General features: G+C 40.3%; 1 protein-coding gene across 1 annotated transcript; it reads right to left on the bottom strand.

Moving 5' to 3' along the window:
- Positions 1–8,750: 8,750 nt before the first annotated feature.
- Positions 8,751–16,107, bottom strand: PDCD5 (programmed cell death 5). The gene is made up of 6 exons (XM_043980048.1): positions 15,922–16,107; positions 13,722–13,762; positions 11,815–11,876; positions 11,037–11,128; positions 9,986–10,057; positions 8,751–8,947 (listed from the first exon to the last, which is right to left on the bottom strand). Exons 1-6 carry the CDS (start codon positions 15,985–15,987, stop codon positions 8,900–8,902), a joined length of 381 nt encoding a protein of 126 aa, XP_043835983.1. The 5' UTR covers positions 15,988–16,107; the 3' UTR covers positions 8,751–8,899.
- Between the last annotated feature and the right edge of the window lie 3,222 nt (positions 16,108–19,329).

Raw genomic sequence — 19,329 nt, 5'->3', positions numbered from 1 at the left:
ACAGTGGATATGGTGTTTGCTGTTCAACAACAGACATCTGTACACAACATTCATTTATCTAATGGTTTTTGCCACTGTCATTTGTGAGGGCTTATGGAAAATCATGGCAAAATCTGGTTGCCCAGAGAAGTTTGTCAGTATTGTACATCAGTTTCACAACTGCATGCTAGCATGGGTTCTGGATGATGCATTTTCCCAGTCACTAATAGAGTGAAGCAGGGCTGTGTGTGTGCTCCCATGCTTTTTTAGCATGATGTTTTCAGCAATATTGTTGGATGCCTTCAAGGTGGACAAAAATGTCATCAAAGTCAGATACTGCACTGAGAGTAAATTATTTAACTTTAAAATGCTACAAGCCAAGACTTAAGTGGAAGTACAGTTAGTACACGACTTTTTGTTCGCAGATGATTGTGCACTCCTTGTAGCCTCTGAGATGCAACAAAATATATAGATCAATACTCTGCCACTTGTGCTAATTTTGGCCTGACAATCACCACCAAGAAAACAGGTTCTCCACCAGCCGGCACCACACCATCCATATGTGGAACTACTGGTTAAAGCAAATGAAGAAATTCTGAATGACATGGATAAGTTCACTTACCTTGTCAGTATACTTTCCAGGGATGTACACAAAGATGTTGAGGTTGACACACACACTAATAGAGCTAGCTTAGTGTTTGGGAGGTTCCAAAAGAAAGTGTTGGAGAGAAGAGGTATTAAGCTATCAAACTGAACGTCTACAGAGCCATTGTGCTGACCTCATTGTTACATGCTCGTGAAACCTGGACAGTCTACTGATGTCATGCCAGGAAATGGAATTGATTTGAAATGTCTTAGGAAGATTCTGAAGATCACCTGGCAAGTTAAGGTACTAGACACCGAGGTCTTTTCTTGTGCCGAACTGCCAAGCATTCAGTCTACCGTAGAGGGCAACTCTGATGGATTGGCCGTACTATTCAAATGCCAAATGTACACTTGCCTAAAAAACTATTTTACAGAGAACTCACATGTGGAAAGCACTCACATACAAGTCAGAAGAGAGACAAGCACACCTTCAAGGTCTCTCTGAAGAACTTTGGAACTGATAGTGAGACATAAGAGAACACTGACACAGGGCCACTCAAGTATGGTGTGCCTGCTTCAAAGAAGGTGCTGTGCTCAATGAGCAAAGCAGCATTGCAGTAGTTCAAAAGAAATGTAAGATGTGCAAATTTAGAGCCATCTCCACTCTAGATGTTCATATGGACTAGTTGTGCCTGACCTGTAGTAGAGCCTTCCAAGTCTGTAATGTTCTGATCAGCCATACTGTGGATACCCTGTACCTTGACCCCCAACATAGTGATGCCATTTTGGTCCTCTTGGAGAATGAGGACAACCACCAAACCAATTCTCCTGTTACTGGTTCTCCTGTGTTGTATCTGGCTTGTCAAATCTACCGTTGTCCCCTTTGCTCTTTCATTTTAAGCAATTGTCATCAGACTCCAGGAAAAGTTTTTGTTTGTTTGACCAAATTTGTGAAGTGCCTTCCAGTGTAGATCATAAGCCTTTCGTGCCTATGTTTTAAGCTGGGGTATCCCAGAAATCCAAATCCTGCACTGTTACCATCTTCCTAGGCAGCTATTTATGTTTCTAAATCTCTGTCGATTGGCTGCAATAGTGAAAATACTCCCTGGGCCCTTAAGGCCTTCATATTTTTGACCAGAGTTTTGTAGCCCTGAGCAGTGATTTCAGGATTCCTTTTGGAAGCATTATACCCCCACTCCTGCACCTCCCTTCCCCCCCAAGATTTGTCAGTAGTGGTACTCAGTTTTGCTAAGCCTCAGAGTTCTCACTATCACACACTCACACACTCACACTATCACACTCTGGGTAGCTACTTGGAATGAAACTAAACATGTTTGTCAGGTTGAAAAATTCCTACATTGGTACCCCCAAAGCACGGAATCATCAAACGCTTTAACGTATCTTTTCTTCTGTTGACCATTTCTGGATAATTTCTTATTTGAAGGTACTTTTAGAATCCCATCATCATTTCTTGGAGTATAAGATGCAGTTTCTTCCAGAGATCATGCAGCTATATTTCAAGTGCAGGAATTTAATTCTTAACTCTAAATGTTCAGTGATCTTCCCCCTCTTCCTTCTGTGCCATATTCTCCCACCCACCATTGTGATACAGGGGAGGATTCCTCCCTACCTCTTTGCTTAATTTTTTGTTTGTTTGTTTCCTTCTTGGAGCACTTCTACTATTATTTCATCAAACAATTCACTCAGACAACAGAAATGTGTTCCTTTAGCCCTTTCACCTTTTCTTGTAGGAGAGTAACAGATTACTTGATAGAGTTGGAAACAACTAAATTTTTTCTGCAGTTTACTGCAAAATTCTCCTGTTTTTGGTTTAGGCAGTATACAGTCTTTTGGTCACTTTGGAGGTACTACTCTACAAAGTGGCAAACTACTTATCTGTTCATTATGTTAATTCTTCTGAAAGTTAAGTTGCTGTGGGCTGTGGAGTAAAGCCAGTGCAGGTGGTGCACTGGATGGAGTACTAGGCATGAAATCAAGAAGGCCTGAGTTCAAATAATGCCTCAGACATTTACTTAACTGTATGATCCTGGGCAAGTCACTTAAACCCTCTGCCCGTTTCCTCAACTGTAAAATGGGCATAATAATAATAATGCCTACCTCCCAGGGTTGTTGTGAGGATCAAATGAGATAACTGTGAAGCACTTGGTGCAGAACCTGGCTCATATTAAGCACTAAATGTTAGTTATTATTATTATTAGTAGTAGTAGTATTGCTAAAAGATACATGGTAATCATCATTGGGGAACAAAGAATTTTTTAATAGTCAGATCTATTTTGATGACTTCATTATGAAATTATTTCTTCATATAAAATTTAAAGCCATTTATGACTAATTCTCATAGCTATAAAAATTCCTATAGATTACATACTTTATTACATGAAGCTCTAATTACTTGACATGGATTTATGCCCAAGATATGCCAATGAAACAATGAACAGAAGCAGGAACTCCTGCAAGAGTCTTGATTAAGTCCTAGTGAATGTGGGTGCAGTCTTAGATCTACTGCCCGGTGCTCTTCCTGTCAGGTGTTTTGTCTGATCCTGGACTCTAGCCTGGATCGTGGAGCTGTCAGAAAGAAGTCTTTGTCCCAGACAAGGTCACAAATAAAGATTAGTATGCTAGTCATCCCCTAAAGCCACAAGATGTTTAACAGTTATGTCCAATGTAGCAGCCAGAGAGACATCTTCTGCAAAATGGAAAATCCTTGTATTCTCCTCTGTAAACACTGAATTGTTCAACAAATATTAAATGCCTACTGAGTGATGAGTTAGACATTGGGGGAGATCCGGAGTTTCGATGAGATGTAGTTTCTGCCCACATGGAGCTTACAGCTTACTTGGGAAGATAATGCACGCATACAACTAGAATACAGGTTACACAAGAGACATATTAGAGAATTACAGAACAAAGTATGTGAGATCCACGAGGAGGATCTCTACTGACAGGGAAACAGGGAAGGTATAATGGGGAGGGGGGTATTTTAGTTGCACTTCCAGAAATCCGGCAATCTTCCTTGGACTCCCTGCATGCCAAGTAGCTCTCCCCAAAGGATGGGGGAGGAAACATCTCCCTCCCTCAGAGCCCTAAGTACATGGAAGCGAAGTCTCCATCCTGCTTAGGCAAGCCTGATTCAGGGTTTTGAGATGCCATCTTTGTATCTGATCTTTCCTGAACTTGAATTAAGAAATGTTAGGTTTGAAGGGCCACTATGAGAGTTTGAGAGGTTTGGTAGTCCTGTGTTCTTTGATTAGGGCTGACTGGCAAGGGGAGAAATCCCTATCAACTTTCAGTACTATGATGTTTAAAATCTAATGTTGTGGCCACCTTACTCCTGTCCCAAGTGTAGGGAAAATTAACTAGGGTTTACTTATAAATTAGAAGCTTTAGCACCGGTTTGGGGCATTAAGCATTTATTAAAGCTTACCAGGTATTAGTAAAAGGAAAACACCTCAGTCAGAAAGATAGGAAAGCCTAGTTAGGATCTACGGGAGAGAGAAGAGAAAAAGAGCCACCTTCACCTAAGAGTCTCAAGCCAAAAAAAAGGAAGTTCCTGTGCCTGTCTAAGCAGAAGCTCCCTGTGGGTCTGAAAGAGAGGCAGTGCCTACACACTGCTCCAAGCTAATTGGTTGGTAGCATTTGTCCATTGATTCACTGGACTTGAGGATGGTCCCATGTTGAGGTCAAAGTCCATAGTCTCTGAGAACACACCCTCTTCAGAGTCAGGCAGGTGTGGTTTCAATCAAGTCAACTTCAAGTACATTAATCAGTGAAGTCAGTCAATTCTCAGTCAATCCAATCAGTCTAAATCAATCCCAGCTGGGGCCTTTGGGAGCTGGCAAAGCCCTTAATTTTCTTACGGTACTCTTGGAGAAGATGACTATTGGCTGAAAGATAAGCCCAATCCTTGGTCTGACTTGCCTGAAGGCTGAGGAAGACAGTGCAGAGCTAAAGTAAAATGTGTCAGCAGCACCACAAACCACTTCGTGTTTATATAATATGTTTTAACTGTTGACTTTCTGGCAGAGTTTAAGAGAAATTGCTACTGCTGCTTTAATTTGTCTTTTTCCCCAATGTGCACTTGTGGCTGTTTTGTGTTAAACATTCTTCTGTGTGTAAGAAATATTTGTCCTGTACCTGAATTACCAAAAAAATCAACAGGCATGGAGGGAAAAGAAGGCATGAAAGGAAGAGAACATAGGGCTTATTTCAAGGGTTAGGAAATAAGGATGGCTTATTGTGTAATGTACTGTGGAACAGGAGGTGCAAGAGAAGACAGAAAGACAGCTTGGCAGGTCTAATTGTGAGGGAAAGGAGTGTGAATTTTTTCTGGCAAGTAGTAGGGAACCAATGAAGACTGAGCAGAGGAGAGGCCTGACCAGACTGGTGCACATGGATGCACCTAAAAGCAGCAGCAGCAGCAGGAGGGCACTTTAGGGTGAGGAGGAGAAAGGAGGTGTGGAGTTTATTGCGTGTGGTGGGGTGGTAATGAAAGCCTGTGCTAGGGTAGAGGCAGTATGAAGAGATATGTGAAATCATAGTTTTAGTGTGGAAGAATGTTAGGGTTCATTTAGTCCCATCCTGTCCTTTTACAGATGAGAAAACAAGGCAGCAGCAAGTAAGGTGGCTCAAATCGAGGTCTCATTGGTATGAAGTGGCAGAGCAGGGCCTTGATCCTAGGGCACCTGATTAGATTCATTGCTTTTCTCATTGCTGAGGTAGAACTGACAGGATCTGGTAAGTGACTGGAGGAGAGGTGAAGGAGAGGGAACATTAAAGAGAGATCTCCAGAGGTGTTAGGGGAGGCATGGTTCTGAGTAATATTGCCAAGATACACAGCCAAAAGGGTGAACGGGGCTGTGGATGCATGTTTGAAGAATACTGATGTTAAGGAATGAGGAAGCAGAAGATGGTCTCAAATGAAATAAATCCACACTTTTTAATCTTCTTGCTTCAACTGACACAGCTGGGGAACATAGTGCAGAAAGCACTGAACTTGCCAGGAATCCTACCTGGTCACTTACTAGATGTGTGACCCTGGGCAGGTCATTTAAACCTATTTCCTCATCTGTAAAATGGAGCTAACACCAATCCTTCCAGGATCATTGTGATTATCAAATGAGATAACAGATGTAATGAGCTTTGCTAACCTTCAAGTGTCTACATTAACCAAAATATGAACTTTATCCAGATTGCTTGTATTTTTTTTAATCAGGAGTGTGTATGAGTTTTTTAATCATGCCATGTTCTCCCCACCACTACTTAGAGCTCTAACCAGAAGCCTTAAAAAAACTTGAAAAGGCAGGAGCTCTACCTGCTTGATCTTACAACTGCTGCTCCAGTTGGGCACCTGGATATAGCTAGGACTTTTTGGGGGTGGGGGTGGGGCAATGAGGGTTAAGTGACTTGCCCAGGGTCACACAGCTAGTAAGTATCAAATGTCTGAGGCTGGATTTGAACTCAAGTCCTTCTGAATCCAGGGCCGGTGCTTTATCCACTGCACCACCTAGCTGCCCCCAGGACTTTTCTTTCTTGAGCTTTAGTTGCTCTATTTCCAACAAGCTACTTTACATCTCCACCTAGATGTCCCCGGAGCAACTTCAAACTCATGATCTTGCCTCCCAAACCAAACCCTTCTCCTAATTCCCAATTTTGTGAGGGCAGCACCATTTTTTAAGTCACCCAGGCTTGTGACTCAGATATTATCTTCAACCCTATCTCATCTTCATCCCCTTATCTGCAATGACACCACAACCACCCTATTTCAGGCCCTTACCACTTCTCACCTGGACTATTTTTAACGGTCTTTTAATTGGTCTGCCTGCATCTTTTCCAATCCAGCTACATACTGATATTCCTAAGGTGCAGGTCTGACCATGTCACTCTACCACTTGAGAAACTTTGGTGGCTCAATTGCCTGTAGAATAAAATACAAACGTTTTTTCCCCCAGCATTTAAAGCACTTTATAATCTGGCTCCAACCTTCTAGGCTCATTATACACATCTGACTTTTCTGCTATGTTCATCTGCTTGTTATTTTCTATGTATCAATGTCCATCACCTGTCTTTCTGCCTCTGTTCAGGCTGTCCCTTCTCACTTCCTATTCAAACTCCTCCAGCAAAAAGCCTTCCTGATTCTTTCTTCAGCCCCCCTTGCCCCCACAACACTGAAATTCCTGAGGCTGTGACCAGCCAAGGTTCTTAGGACTTGCCAGCAGGAGAGCCATGACTCAAACTCATCCAAAGTCCTAGAGTTTGACTTTGTGCTGGTATCAAGTTTTATTATGATGGTGAGCACATGATAGATCTTAAAACATGATATGAATTAAATGGTGAGTTCTATGAAAAGTATGCATGATTTGAACTTTGATTGACATGTAAATGATTTTCCTTTAAGCTACTGAGAATAGCTTTAAGAGAAAAGCCCACTAATAAACTTGCGATCATTTTCTAGGATTGCTTTCAGCAAATCTATAATAACCTCCTATTAATCAGCCTAATTTTGCAGTCTATTACAGTAGAAATTTGATGCAGCTTTGTTATTTTGACTTGCATGAAAACAAGCAACTTTAAAGTCAGTTTTAGTGAGGATAAACAACTGAAGTTAATTAATTTTATTAAAACCCTCAAAACTAGTCTCCCACCATGTTACCTTCAAGGTCCTCAGTAATCCTTATTTAAATCACTGTCATTCTTAAATTTTCTTCAGGGGGCAGTAGATTGTTTAAAGATTTGTCAACAAAGTCACACAGTTGATTGCCACCAAGGTAAAGTGGTTATCCTGCAAAAGAGGGCATGTACAAACTCACTGAAAACAGCTTTTCAGTATTTCCATGTAAATGAGGAGTAAAGGATGCTTCATAATTGGGGTTTGTGTTTTTGAGCTTTTTGACATGTCATTGTACTTTCTTAGTAAGACACTCAGAGTGTCCATACGTGTTCTGTTGGGTATCTGGCTGGGTACTTGAGTATTTTAGGAGCAAATCTGTCATTGCATCTGTTCCATGAATGCACCAGCCCCATCACTGAAATTCTTCAGAGCTTATAATGTCATATGTACAAGTGCTTAAGGAAACCCCTGCTATGCCTAGCACTCTGGGTTATGAAGACAAAAATGAAACAGTCCCTGCCCTCAAAAAGACCCCAAACCTATAACTCATTTCAGTCTTTACTCAGGCTGTGGCTTGTATCAGGAAAGCTAAGATGTGTCAAAATTTCTTTTCTGCTGCTGGCTCACTGTGGGACTTTAGCCAAATGATTCAGCTACTTCATTGTAATTAACTAGAACTTTAAAAACTGAAGCCCAGAGCCACTAATCATTTATATGGGATCAGTCTACGCAGGAAAAGATACATGACATTTAAAAAAACCAGAAAATGGTTTTTTGTTGATAAGATGGTTACATTAATATCAGTCACAGTAAGGTTAGTTAGAACTTAGTGAAGGGAACAGGGAAAGCTGATGATGTGCTTTCAACTCCTCAATTTTACATTGAACAAAGAATATTAATTCAAGGCTTTCTTTTCTTCATAAAAGATCCAGCTATTAACTAGTAACATAGGTCACAACCAGATTTCAAACTTAACACCTAAACCTTCATTTACATAATTTATATAACTATAATGATGCTTTAATTTAAAGGGTATGGTAGGACTTTTTGTATGAAGAGAAATGGTGCAGCAATTTAAGCCCAGCTGACAGGATTTTTTTTTTTTTATGCAGACCTTAATAGTAGCATTACACATCACCATTTTAAATATATACATAACATACATGTTTACATATATATCTACATATATATTCAGTATTAGTTATCTGAAAGAAGAAACATGGAAAAGTCTGAACTTCACACACAGAGCTGACTTGCTTTCAGAAAAGGCATCATATGTTTTTTAAATCCATTCAGATTAAATATATTGCTTTTGATTTCCAAAGTTGAAGGCCATGGCTACTGGTGCTTAATATTATTTCTTACTAAAAATGTGCTATTGCCATAATCCTTCTTCAGTTAAAGGTCATGGGTAGTGTTTACAATTTTAAAAGACATATGTTGCTGAAGACATTTGAAAGCATTGGTAAATAGGAAAATCTTTAACTATTCTCACAAAACAGGCTTCCAAAACAAGTCCCTTATGATACTATTAAAAAAAACTGTCCAAATTGTTTTATTTTACATAAACAAATCCTTTTTATTTGCCCCTCTTTCTCAAAATGTATACAGAAAGCAAAGTTACCATTTAATCAGATCTTCACTTCTGCCAAATATTATCTTTTCCTAGAAATTTTTCAAGAAGTTTGAGTCTTTAAACATTAGATTTCAATATTCATCATCTTCATCAGAATCCATTACTTTTCTTCTGTTGAACTGGAGAAGAAAATAGAGTATGTCACAATATGTCTGAATTATAATTAAGGCTCTCTGAGAAGCAAGAAAAGTTTTTTAGTTAACTTGATAGCAAAAGGTTTGATTCTTCCTTATTATTACTTAGCTAATTAGTTGTCTGCAGTAAACTACTAGTGGCAGGCAAGATGAAAACATCTGTAAATATTTTAAATATGAGTTTTGGTCCTGATGTGTCATCTTACTGATCAAGAATTATACAGAATATTTATCAAAGGAAAAAATTTAAAAAAATTTAATGAAAACTTCTATCAAACATGGTCAAACTAGCACTATTATTTTTACTCTGATACTTCAAAAGTTAAGGATAAAAATGCCTTCTACCAAAATTAGGTTACAATTCTTCCACATTTCAATGAGTTGCTATTGCCAGCCTTCCAGTGATGAGTCTTCTCTTGTTAAGGCTAAAATTCTAGCTAGTCTGTCTAAAATATCTAATGAGTGGTTGCCAATAAATTAAAAACTTTAGCAAGAGTTAGACTTTTAAGCATTTATTAAAGAGAATAAGAATTTGGTGAAGAGAAAAAGAAAGGCCTAGATTCATCTATCTATTAAAGGGAGAGAGCATTCCTAGCACCGCTCTCTGCCAGAGTCCACACAAAAGAAAGTCAGAGCACCAGGCTCCCTCTTCTTCCTCCCACAAGCAAACGTCACTTCCTGATGCCAAAGAAAAGACACATGGTCTTGCCCTCAGAGACCTTCACCTCATGGTGGAGCTTTTCTACAGTAAGTCTCCAGCAGGTGGAGTCATTCCAATTGTTACACTCTGCACTTTGCTTAGCTGTTCCTCAGGCAAAAAAGTCACAGTTCTGTCATCTGGCTGGTAAGGCATCCTACATGTTATGCTTTGCTAATAATAAGCCTTTGAGGAATCACCCCAAAGCCTCAGTGTGGTGTGAAGACTTTAGTGAAACAGGTTTAATATATGAGTTGTATTAATATTATTAAAGGGTTTCTTGATGCTTATTTTCACAATATTCAGGTTACTTCAAGAAAACTTACCTTAACTGTTATTTTCTTTTCTGTCTGCTGGCTTACTTTTTCAAGAATTTCTATCAATCCTTGTTCTGATACCTAGGGTAAGAGAAGTGGAATAAAAGTAACTATTTCTCCTTTATATATGCAGGTTAAGGGCTGGATATATTTTTTCCAAGATTTTAAAATCAGAAGATACATATCAATGATGATACAGGCACTCTAAAGTCTTTGATTCTCACTCTTGAATTTGGAAATAATAGCAAAACTGAAACCCAGACCCAGCCATGTCTACTGTCAGTGAAGGGTGTCTTAAGAGGTGAATACCATATGAATGTGCTTAGCTTACAGGAAGAAGTGAAAAGCCAGACTTCCAAAGTGACTGGTGACCCAGTGAAAGAAACATTTTGGGCAAGGGTTTTTATTTTATTTTACCCGTGGAGGTTTCAACAAAAAGCCTTTCTGGACTCTCTCAATGTTAGTACCTTCCCTCTACTAATGATATCCAATTTATTGTCTATAAACCTTGTTTGTACATAGTTGTTTGCCTGTCCAGTGTCCATCTCCTCTCCTCACACCTGCCCCTCAATTAGACTGTGAGCCTTGAGAGCAGGGACTGGTTTGTTGCCTTTCTTTGTATCCTCAGTGCTTAGCACAATGCCTGGCACATAGTAGGTAGTTAAGAAACGTTTGCTGACTAATCCTTTTTTAAGATCACTCAGGAACCATGCTTCTCTCTTCTTTACTGTTTAGCTTCTGGTTATTGTTCTGGGCAATTAACTAGGCAACCTCCTACGAACCCTTAACACAGATAATCAATAAAAAGGAACTCTCTGATCTTATAAGTCAATGATATTATACAACAATATCAGATAACAGTTAAAGAATTTCAGGCAGGTCTGACATTTTAAGAAGGCAGAGGTAGTAGATGAGATTTCTCTGGCCCTTCTTTTTCAAATTCTTTTATACAATTTATGTAACTATAATGATGCTATGATACCCTTCTATGGTTTGAAGTCGTAGAGATTTAAGTTTGGAGAATATGCTTCACTGACAGAAAGTGAGGCCAGTTACTCACCTTTCCACTCAGCTGTCCATATCTTGCCATCTGTATGAGGTAGTTCTCTACTGCTTTAGCCTTTTCTGGCTTTACAAGTGCTAAATTACTCACTGAGATAAAAAAACCAACCAAACAAAAGACACAACATAAATATATACACACACACACACACATATATATGTATACTGTATAACCAATTTATATCCCTAAGCTAAACACCAGGAGCTATCATATCTTCTCTTTAATACCAAACAAGTGATAAAATTTATTATCCTGATCACAAACTCTATGTAAATAAAAAAAATTCTTGATCATTTACTAATTATGAGCTGCAGGGCTGTCTTATTGTACTTAAAATCAAACAAACAACTTTTTTTTCTTGGCTAAAGGAAACACTGGATTAAGTGATATACACAAAATCCTCCCTGTCACTTTTAGCCCAAATTAGGCTTCAGGTAATAAGGTTACAAAATATAGTTTCACTTGATCACTCTGATTTAAGAGGTAATAACTTCTTTTATACTTTACTCAATATGTACCTAAACCAGAAAACCTTATCTCCTACAAGCAGAAGAAACAGCTTTTAAAACCAATTTAAGTACCTAGCACTAAGTCTACTGACTTTATATCCTTCTAAGTAATAGTCTATTTCAAATGTACTTAAGATTAAATAAACATTTAACCTAGAGATAGCAATAGTAATTTCATTACCACTAGAGATGCCCTTTGTTAGGTAACTTAAAACCAATATTATTTCAACAGAGAAATTTAATTTAAGCAAAGTGAAGATACTTACACCTGGCCCGTGCTGACTGGTCCAAAACTTGAGCTAGAATATTATTTCTCATCTCTGCTTCCCTGTAAAGAAAGCTTAATTAGACAAAGCAGAGATGCAAGGAGAAAAGCATTCTAGGTAAAAAAAAAAAGTATAAGTAAAGGTACAGTGGAAGGAAAACAGTATGTTTGGGAAAACACAAAAACATAGTGATGTTGAAAAGGTGCTCAGAAGCCTGATGGGAAAAGATCTCAAATGTTGGAAATCTGCACTTGAATCAGTAAACAATGGGTAGTCAATGAAATGAAGGAATCAGTATCTTGTCCATTCTCAACTCCACCCTCTCCTCCCCACTCACCCAGGGAATAATGTAAGCTTGAGAGCTGTGACTAGTTCCCTTTTTGCTTGGGCCTTGTAAATAAAAAGTAGTTAATTTAATAAACATTTACTGAATTAAATTAAGGGGATACCATGAAGACCAGAGAGACCAATAATCTTTTGTCCAGGTGAGAGGTAATAGTGGTCTGAATTAGGAAGTGAGAATGGAGAGAATGAAAAGATGTTGCAGAAATGGAATTGATAAAGACTTGCTGAATGGATGTGAGAATCTGAGGGACAAACACATACTTATTTAGTAGAAAATTTACAAAGTAAGATAAACAAGTATGTGATATAAAAGGTCAAGGCTATAGAGTGAAGAAAAATGTTAATCTCATAAAGCAGAATTTGAGGGAATTTCTGCTTAATGACAATAAGAAAAAACAGCTTCCCTTTAAAAAAATGATGCTTATTACTATTTCTCTTACTTGTAGTTTTCCCAAAATATAGCTGCAGATACAGTCACCAAACATATGCTTTAGCAGTTTCATTTCACATACTGGCTTTTCTACCCATCCCTTATCTTTCACCCCGATTTTGAATTAAGCATACAAATTCACTATCTAAGGAAAAGGAAACAGATGTAGACACAGACTTTATAGCTAAAAGAATTTCTAAGAATGACTGGAATATTTACTTATGACTAGCTATAAGTCTAATATAATATTATCTTGAAAATTTCATCACTTAGGTCATGTTCAAATTTTATATAACTTATCTAGATTCTTGGGGATTTCTGCTGAGAAGCTTGGCACTTGAGGTTAGAAAAATCAGATCAATTGTGGGATGATTTTTATATATGATTTGTAATGAGAATGGCTTAGATGAAGTAGTTAAAGTACTCCTTTAAATTTATATCTTTTTTTCCCCACAGTCATGCTTGTTGGCCACTGTTGTTCCTTAACCATCCACAAAATTTGAGGTTTTATTTTACATTTAGGAAGGGTGGGAAAATGTCTATGGAGCTTGGTAGTTTCTAGAGTGGGAATTAAATGAATCATAGAACAGCTAGAAGGGACCTTTTGGATAATCTGATTTAAGTTTTATTTTATACAGGAAGAATATGCTGTACAGAGAAGTGAACTACGTTGTCCAGTGTAACAGGACTAGTTAGTAGCAGACCCAGAATTAGAACTCTAGTTTTCTGATTCTCGATTCAGTGTTCTTTTCACATTATGTTTTCTTTTAACTGGTAAAATATCAGATGATGTCACAAAAAGTCAGGGCTTGGAGAATAGTAAAGGTAGAACTCATTTGCTGGCACTGCTTCTTCCCAACTCCCCTAGAAAAGTATAAGCAATCCCTCAGAACACCAAGTAAATCATTCCTTTCCCCTCTCTGCTGATATGAAGTGATAGTAATTAAAGGCAAGGAAATTGAGGACAGGTAGTTATTTCACTTGAGAGAAAACAAAGGCTTAGTAAAAGGAAAGACCAAGAAAACCCCTAAAATGGGCAGACAGCTTTTATATATTAGAGTTTCAAAATTTCATTTCAGCTAACTAAAGGAAAAATCCCAGTTCACTAAAAGCTCATAGCTCTTGGTCATACCTGTGTTTTGCCTCCTGTTGAGCTGGATCACCAGAAGAGTCCTGCAAAGAAATTTCATTTTACATTCAAAGGATTCAGAGCAATGAAAATGAATTAAAAGGCAGCTTGGCATGGGGGATAGAGTACTGGACTTATGTGTGCAGAAGGCCTGAAACTGCACTGGCTGTGTGGACACAGGTAAGTTACTTAACCTCTCAGTGCCCTAAACCAGAGGTGTCAAACTCCTCAGTGGGCCTGCATAAGATTAAAATGTAATTGGAAAATGTTTAACATAATAAATTAAAAATACAAATTTTCTAAGTCAATATGCAGCCAATAGGGATCCATTTCTATTTGAGTTTGACACCACAGCCCTAAGTAACTCTTTAGGCTAGTGATTCCCTACGACTGTCTCTTCAAGGCAGTTTGGTATAGTGAATAAAACCCTGGGACATGGAGTCTGAAAGACAAGGTAAGTCACTTAATCTCTCTTGGTTTCAACTTCCCCGACTATGAAATGAGAGGATTGGATTAACTGGCCTCTAAAGTTAGGGTCCTATGAACCATGACATTTCATTTCTGACACAGCTCTGAAACAGTTTTCCAGGAAATCGTTTTAGAATCCAAACACAAAGACTGCTTGGCTACCTTTTATTGTAAACTTTTGTCACCTGATTTCTCTTACAATAATCACAATAATTAAAGTCTTCACATACAATCATAAAAGCCTGCTCTCTGATATTATAAAGGCAGGATACTAATGCTTTGTGGCCTTTCCTGCCACACTCCACAAAGTATCAAAAAACCCCTTATTATTAGTTTGACAAAAAAATTTTGCACTCACTGTATATCACTAATAAATAATAATCTTTGTGGGTAATCTTTAAAAAGTAAAATGTATTAGGTGTTAGCACAATCAATAATATTAAAAGGATTGCAAGATCACAAATTTACAGCTGGGACCTGAGGCCATATAACCCAACCCTCTCATTTTACAGATAAGGAAACTGAGGCCTAAGAAGGTAAAGTGACTTACTCAAAGTCAAAGAGGCAGTATCAGAAGCAAAACTGAATGTAGCTCGTTTGACTCCATATCCCACGTCCTTATTTTTTTTTGTTTTTATTTTTTAAACTGAGCTGGGAACATGGCAACCTGGTGTTCTCCTCCACCGTATCGGTGCTTGGCTTAGTATGGACACGGGCCAGCTTGGGCCACTACTGCTCAGAACTCCCGAGTTCAAGTGATTCACCAGCCTCAGTCTCCCCAGTAGTAGGAATTACAAGTGTGGTCAACCAGCTCTTTCCTCTGGACCAGCTACTTCTTAATTACCATGGTAACGGAAAAGCGTATTATTCCTAGATGTAAAGCAAATTAGGTGGTTACTTAAACACTCTCTGAGGCCTCAAATAATTTACATCTGACTTAGAATTCTGGCTTTACTAAAGCATAGACCTAACAAATGATGCTTTTTTTCCCCCCCGAGATGCCAACTTGCATTCTGAGATTCCGGGGGTCACAATGCTAAGAACTAGACGGGTACTTAGGGAACATACAGCTTCCCCTCCTTTCCAAACTCCGCCCCACTCCCCATTTTATAGAAAAATGAAAGCCCAGAGTGGGAGAATAAGTTGCCCATCGTCACATGAGTTCGTGGCAGAGAATTAAACGTTCCACTAAAACACCCCTGCCTACAATTCCAAGATAGGATGAGATTCAGAGCAGGTGGGACGGTCCACAATTAACGTGGGAAAGGTCCTGAGAGAGAAGAGCTCGGCCCAAGTACCAGACTGCAAGCTCGGGGAGGGAAGGGGGCAGGGCAAGGGTGCTCCCTGTGTGAGTAGCGCCGGAGAAAAGCCCAGGCCGCGGCGGGGCGGGGGAGGCGGCCGCAGGAGCATCCCCAGGGCGCAGGGGCAGCGGGGCCGGAACCAGTTTAGGGGCCAGGGCGGGGCCGGCTCTCCCCACGCCCCGAGGGACTGAAGCTCAGGCCTGTTCAGGAGGCGAGGCCACTCTCTGAGTAGAGCAGCTGGGGATGGTCCCGGCCCCACAGGGGAAGGCTGGAGGATACCAAGGGCAACTCAGTTCCCGTCTTGGACGGAGCCCAGGCGGCAGCGGTGAAGCTGCCCGGAGACCGAGGAGCGCCCGGGACTGAGGGAGCGGCTAAGGGGCCTCGGTGAAGCCGGCGGCCAGGGAAGCGAAGGGAGGGGCGGCGGCCGCTCTTACCCCATGCTTTGCCTGCAGTTCGGCCAGCCTCTGCTTCCGCAGGGCCTCCAGGTCTTCGTCTGCCATGGCGAGTCTGGCGGGTCTATCGGGTCTTCCTTCCACAGACGAGCGGACTAGATAGCACCAAAGACCGAAGCCCCTCAGCTCCACGCGAGCTTTACTACTGCGCACGCGCCCGCCTCAGACCGCTTCACTCATCCCCGAGTCGCCTGCACGCCGCTGCCTAGGGAAGGCAGGAGGAGAGCCGAATCATCGATTACAGAAGGCAGCTGGTGGGCCTATCTCTGAAAGGCAGGATGGAGAACTAGGGAGGGTATGAGGTCACACACAGGGCGGGAGATTTGATCATTTGGGAGGTTATAGTTAATTATAATAACAATAATAATACTTAGACACATAACAACTGTAATGAAAATATTTCTATAATAAAACAGGCATTTTTACAGCACTTTAATGCAGAATGCTTTACATATACTTTATCATCACAATAACCCTCTGCGGCATTATTTCCGGTTCACATATGAGGAAACTGAGGCTGAGAGAGGTTAAGTGATTTGCCCAATGGTCAAGATTACAGGGTCTAAGGTGGGGCACATGGTCTCAGGTCTTTTCGATTCCAGGTCCAGCACTCAATCCACCATGACACCCAGTTACAGACTGCTTAAAGTTTGGCAAAGTGCTTTCCATTTATCCAAGTTATCTCACTTGCTCCAAGAATTTCCTCCCCAATCTCCTCTCACCACCTCCACCCCCCCCCCCATATCCCTGCTTCTATCTCCTGGCTCCCAGTGAGTTGCCCACAGTAAACAAGGCACCCTTACCCTCCGACCTAGCTCTTCTACCTACATGTGCTTCTGACTTCTCGGAGGAGGGTGGCCTTGGGTGTCTCAAGACACACCATCTCCATTTACCAGGAGTCAATCAGTCTATTCTGATGTCTTTCTCAAAGAGCTTCTCTCCAGTTATTGACTTGGACTCACTGCTAAGTAGTTAGAATACTTTCCTCAACCACTCAACTCATTCTAGTGATCTTGAACACTTTCACCATCCTCTGTCTACACTCCTGTACACATCAACTTTGCTCAGCCTCCCAGTGTTCTACTACAGATCTAGCCATTTCTTACCCTGTGCCCTGCAGAATGTCTGATACATTTTTTTTAACAAACTTCTTTTTATCCTAAACCTCATTCCTTTCATCTTCTGGACCTCATTGAGATATGGCTCCCTCTCAGTGACACCACTTCCCTTGATACCCTTTCCAATGTTTGGCTATACTTTCTATTATACCCCTGACTCAATGGCTGTGGTGGTTAGTGAGGGGGGAGCGAGGAGAAAGGGTTGAAGACCATTCCTTAATCTTCATTTCCTCTTTCAGACTCATCCTTGTCTATCTTTACTAAGTATCCTCTCCTCTCTTAAGGTTTATGCTATACACATTTATCACCAATTTCAAATCCTGGTGGCTATTATCTGTAGACCCCAGGACATTCTTCTTCCTTCCCTCAATGAATTTATTGCCTGGAGTTTTTCTCTCCTCTTGTCCTCCTACTTTGAAACTTCAACATTCCCTCCTCAAATAAATTAATATCTCCTTTCCTCAATTTATCCCATTGATTGACCTATTCCATCTCAGCTCTACAGAGATGGTCACACCTTTGACCATACCATTACCCATAAGTGTCCAACTTACATATTGATGAACTCTGAAATTCCTTCATCTAATCATAACCTTTAATCATTCCATCTTTCCCTCTGCCTTAAGAACCGTAAAACTGTTCTTTGTTTTCGTTGTGACCTCCATTGCTTCCTTCTATCCCTAAGTTCTTTCCCAGGTGATCATCTCTGTGCTGATTTTTTTCCTTGTCTTGACCTTTGGTGAGCTAATACTAAATCACCCTTCACCCTCAATTGTCCTTGCTGATCACCTTGTTGAATACCTGGATTGCTCCCATCTCTTTCTGTCATATTCACATATTGTTGAAAAAAGATGGAAGAAATCACAAAATCAAGCTGATTATAAATTTGACTATAAATTTCTTATCTAATCTCCTTGGGCCCTAACTATAACATGCTCTTCCTAATTTATTTGCTATCCCATTCTCCAAAGTGGATGTTTCAAACCTCCTCTTTCTTCAAACTTCCCATAGCACCTGCTCTTCCCACCTTTTCAGCCAAGGACCTTGAGTCGTACACCCACAGACACACAGACACAGACACAGACACACAGACACAGACACAGACACAGACACACACAGACACAGACACACACACACACACACACACACACACACACACACATGAATTGAGATCTGTTGCTGAGACCTCCACCATTTATTCTTTTCCTCATTTCACATTACTCAGGTATCTCCCTTAATGATCTCCTCTTCATTCTGGTTTCACATCAAAAGAGGGCCCTTCTCCTTGCCAAGGGAAACCCTTCTCCATTTGACTTTTCTCCCATCCTTTCATAACTCCTCCAACAAATTCCCCCCTTGTCCCTATCATTGCCATTCTCTTATCTTCAATCTCTCCCTAACTCCTGTCTCCTTCCCTACTATCTATAAACATGCCTATGTCTCCCCCATCTGTAAAAGACTCTCTCAGTCCATTTAACTATCCCTACTAACAATTGACCTGTATCTTTTTGCCCTTTTATAGCTAAGCATCTTATGAAAACCATCTGTGCTTCATGATCCAACTTTCTCTTCTCTCACTTTCATTTATTTTCTTTTGTTTGCTTTTTTGTGGGGCAATTGAGGTTAAGTGACTTGCCCAGAGTCACACAGCTAGTAAGTGTCAAGTATCTGAGGCTGGATTTGAACTCAGGTCCTCCTGAATCCAGGGCTGGTGCTTTATCCACTGCACCACCTAGCTGCCCCTCTTACTTTTTTAATAGAATTGTATTTTCCAAAATACATGTAAAAACAAAACCTCAACATCAATTAAAAAAAAAAACCTTTATGTTCTAACTTCTCCTCCCCCTCTTACTTTAAACAAAATCCTTTGTAATATGGCTCCTGACCTCATCATTCAACTGAATTTGATCTCTCCAAAAGTGCCGAGATCCAAAGAAAATGCCAAATCTCACAGCCTTTTCTCAGTCCTGTTCTTCCCTGCCATCTCTGCAGCTCTTCCTTAAGGGGACCATTCCTACCTCTCCAGACTTCTTATACCTTTCTCCTCTCTTAATCTGGCCTCTTTGCAGTTCCTTGAGTTCACTATTCCATCCACCATTTCTATGCCTTTCCACTGCCTGTCCCTCCATGCCTGGGATGCTTTTCCCTTTTTTATTCACCCTTTAGTTTCTTTGGCTTTATTCAAGACTCAAGCTAGGGGGCAGCTAGGTGGTGCAGTGGGTAGAACACCGCCCTGGAGTCAGGAGGACCTGAGTTCAAATCTGGCCTCAGG

This window comes from Dromiciops gliroides, chromosome 2, assembly GCF_019393635.1.
Source record: "Dromiciops gliroides isolate mDroGli1 chromosome 2, mDroGli1.pri, whole genome shotgun sequence".
NCBI lineage: Eukaryota > Metazoa > Chordata > Mammalia > Microbiotheria > Microbiotheriidae > Dromiciops > Dromiciops gliroides.
The sequence above is the reverse complement of the archived record's forward strand: the minus strand, read 5'-3'. Positions and strand labels throughout refer to the sequence as shown.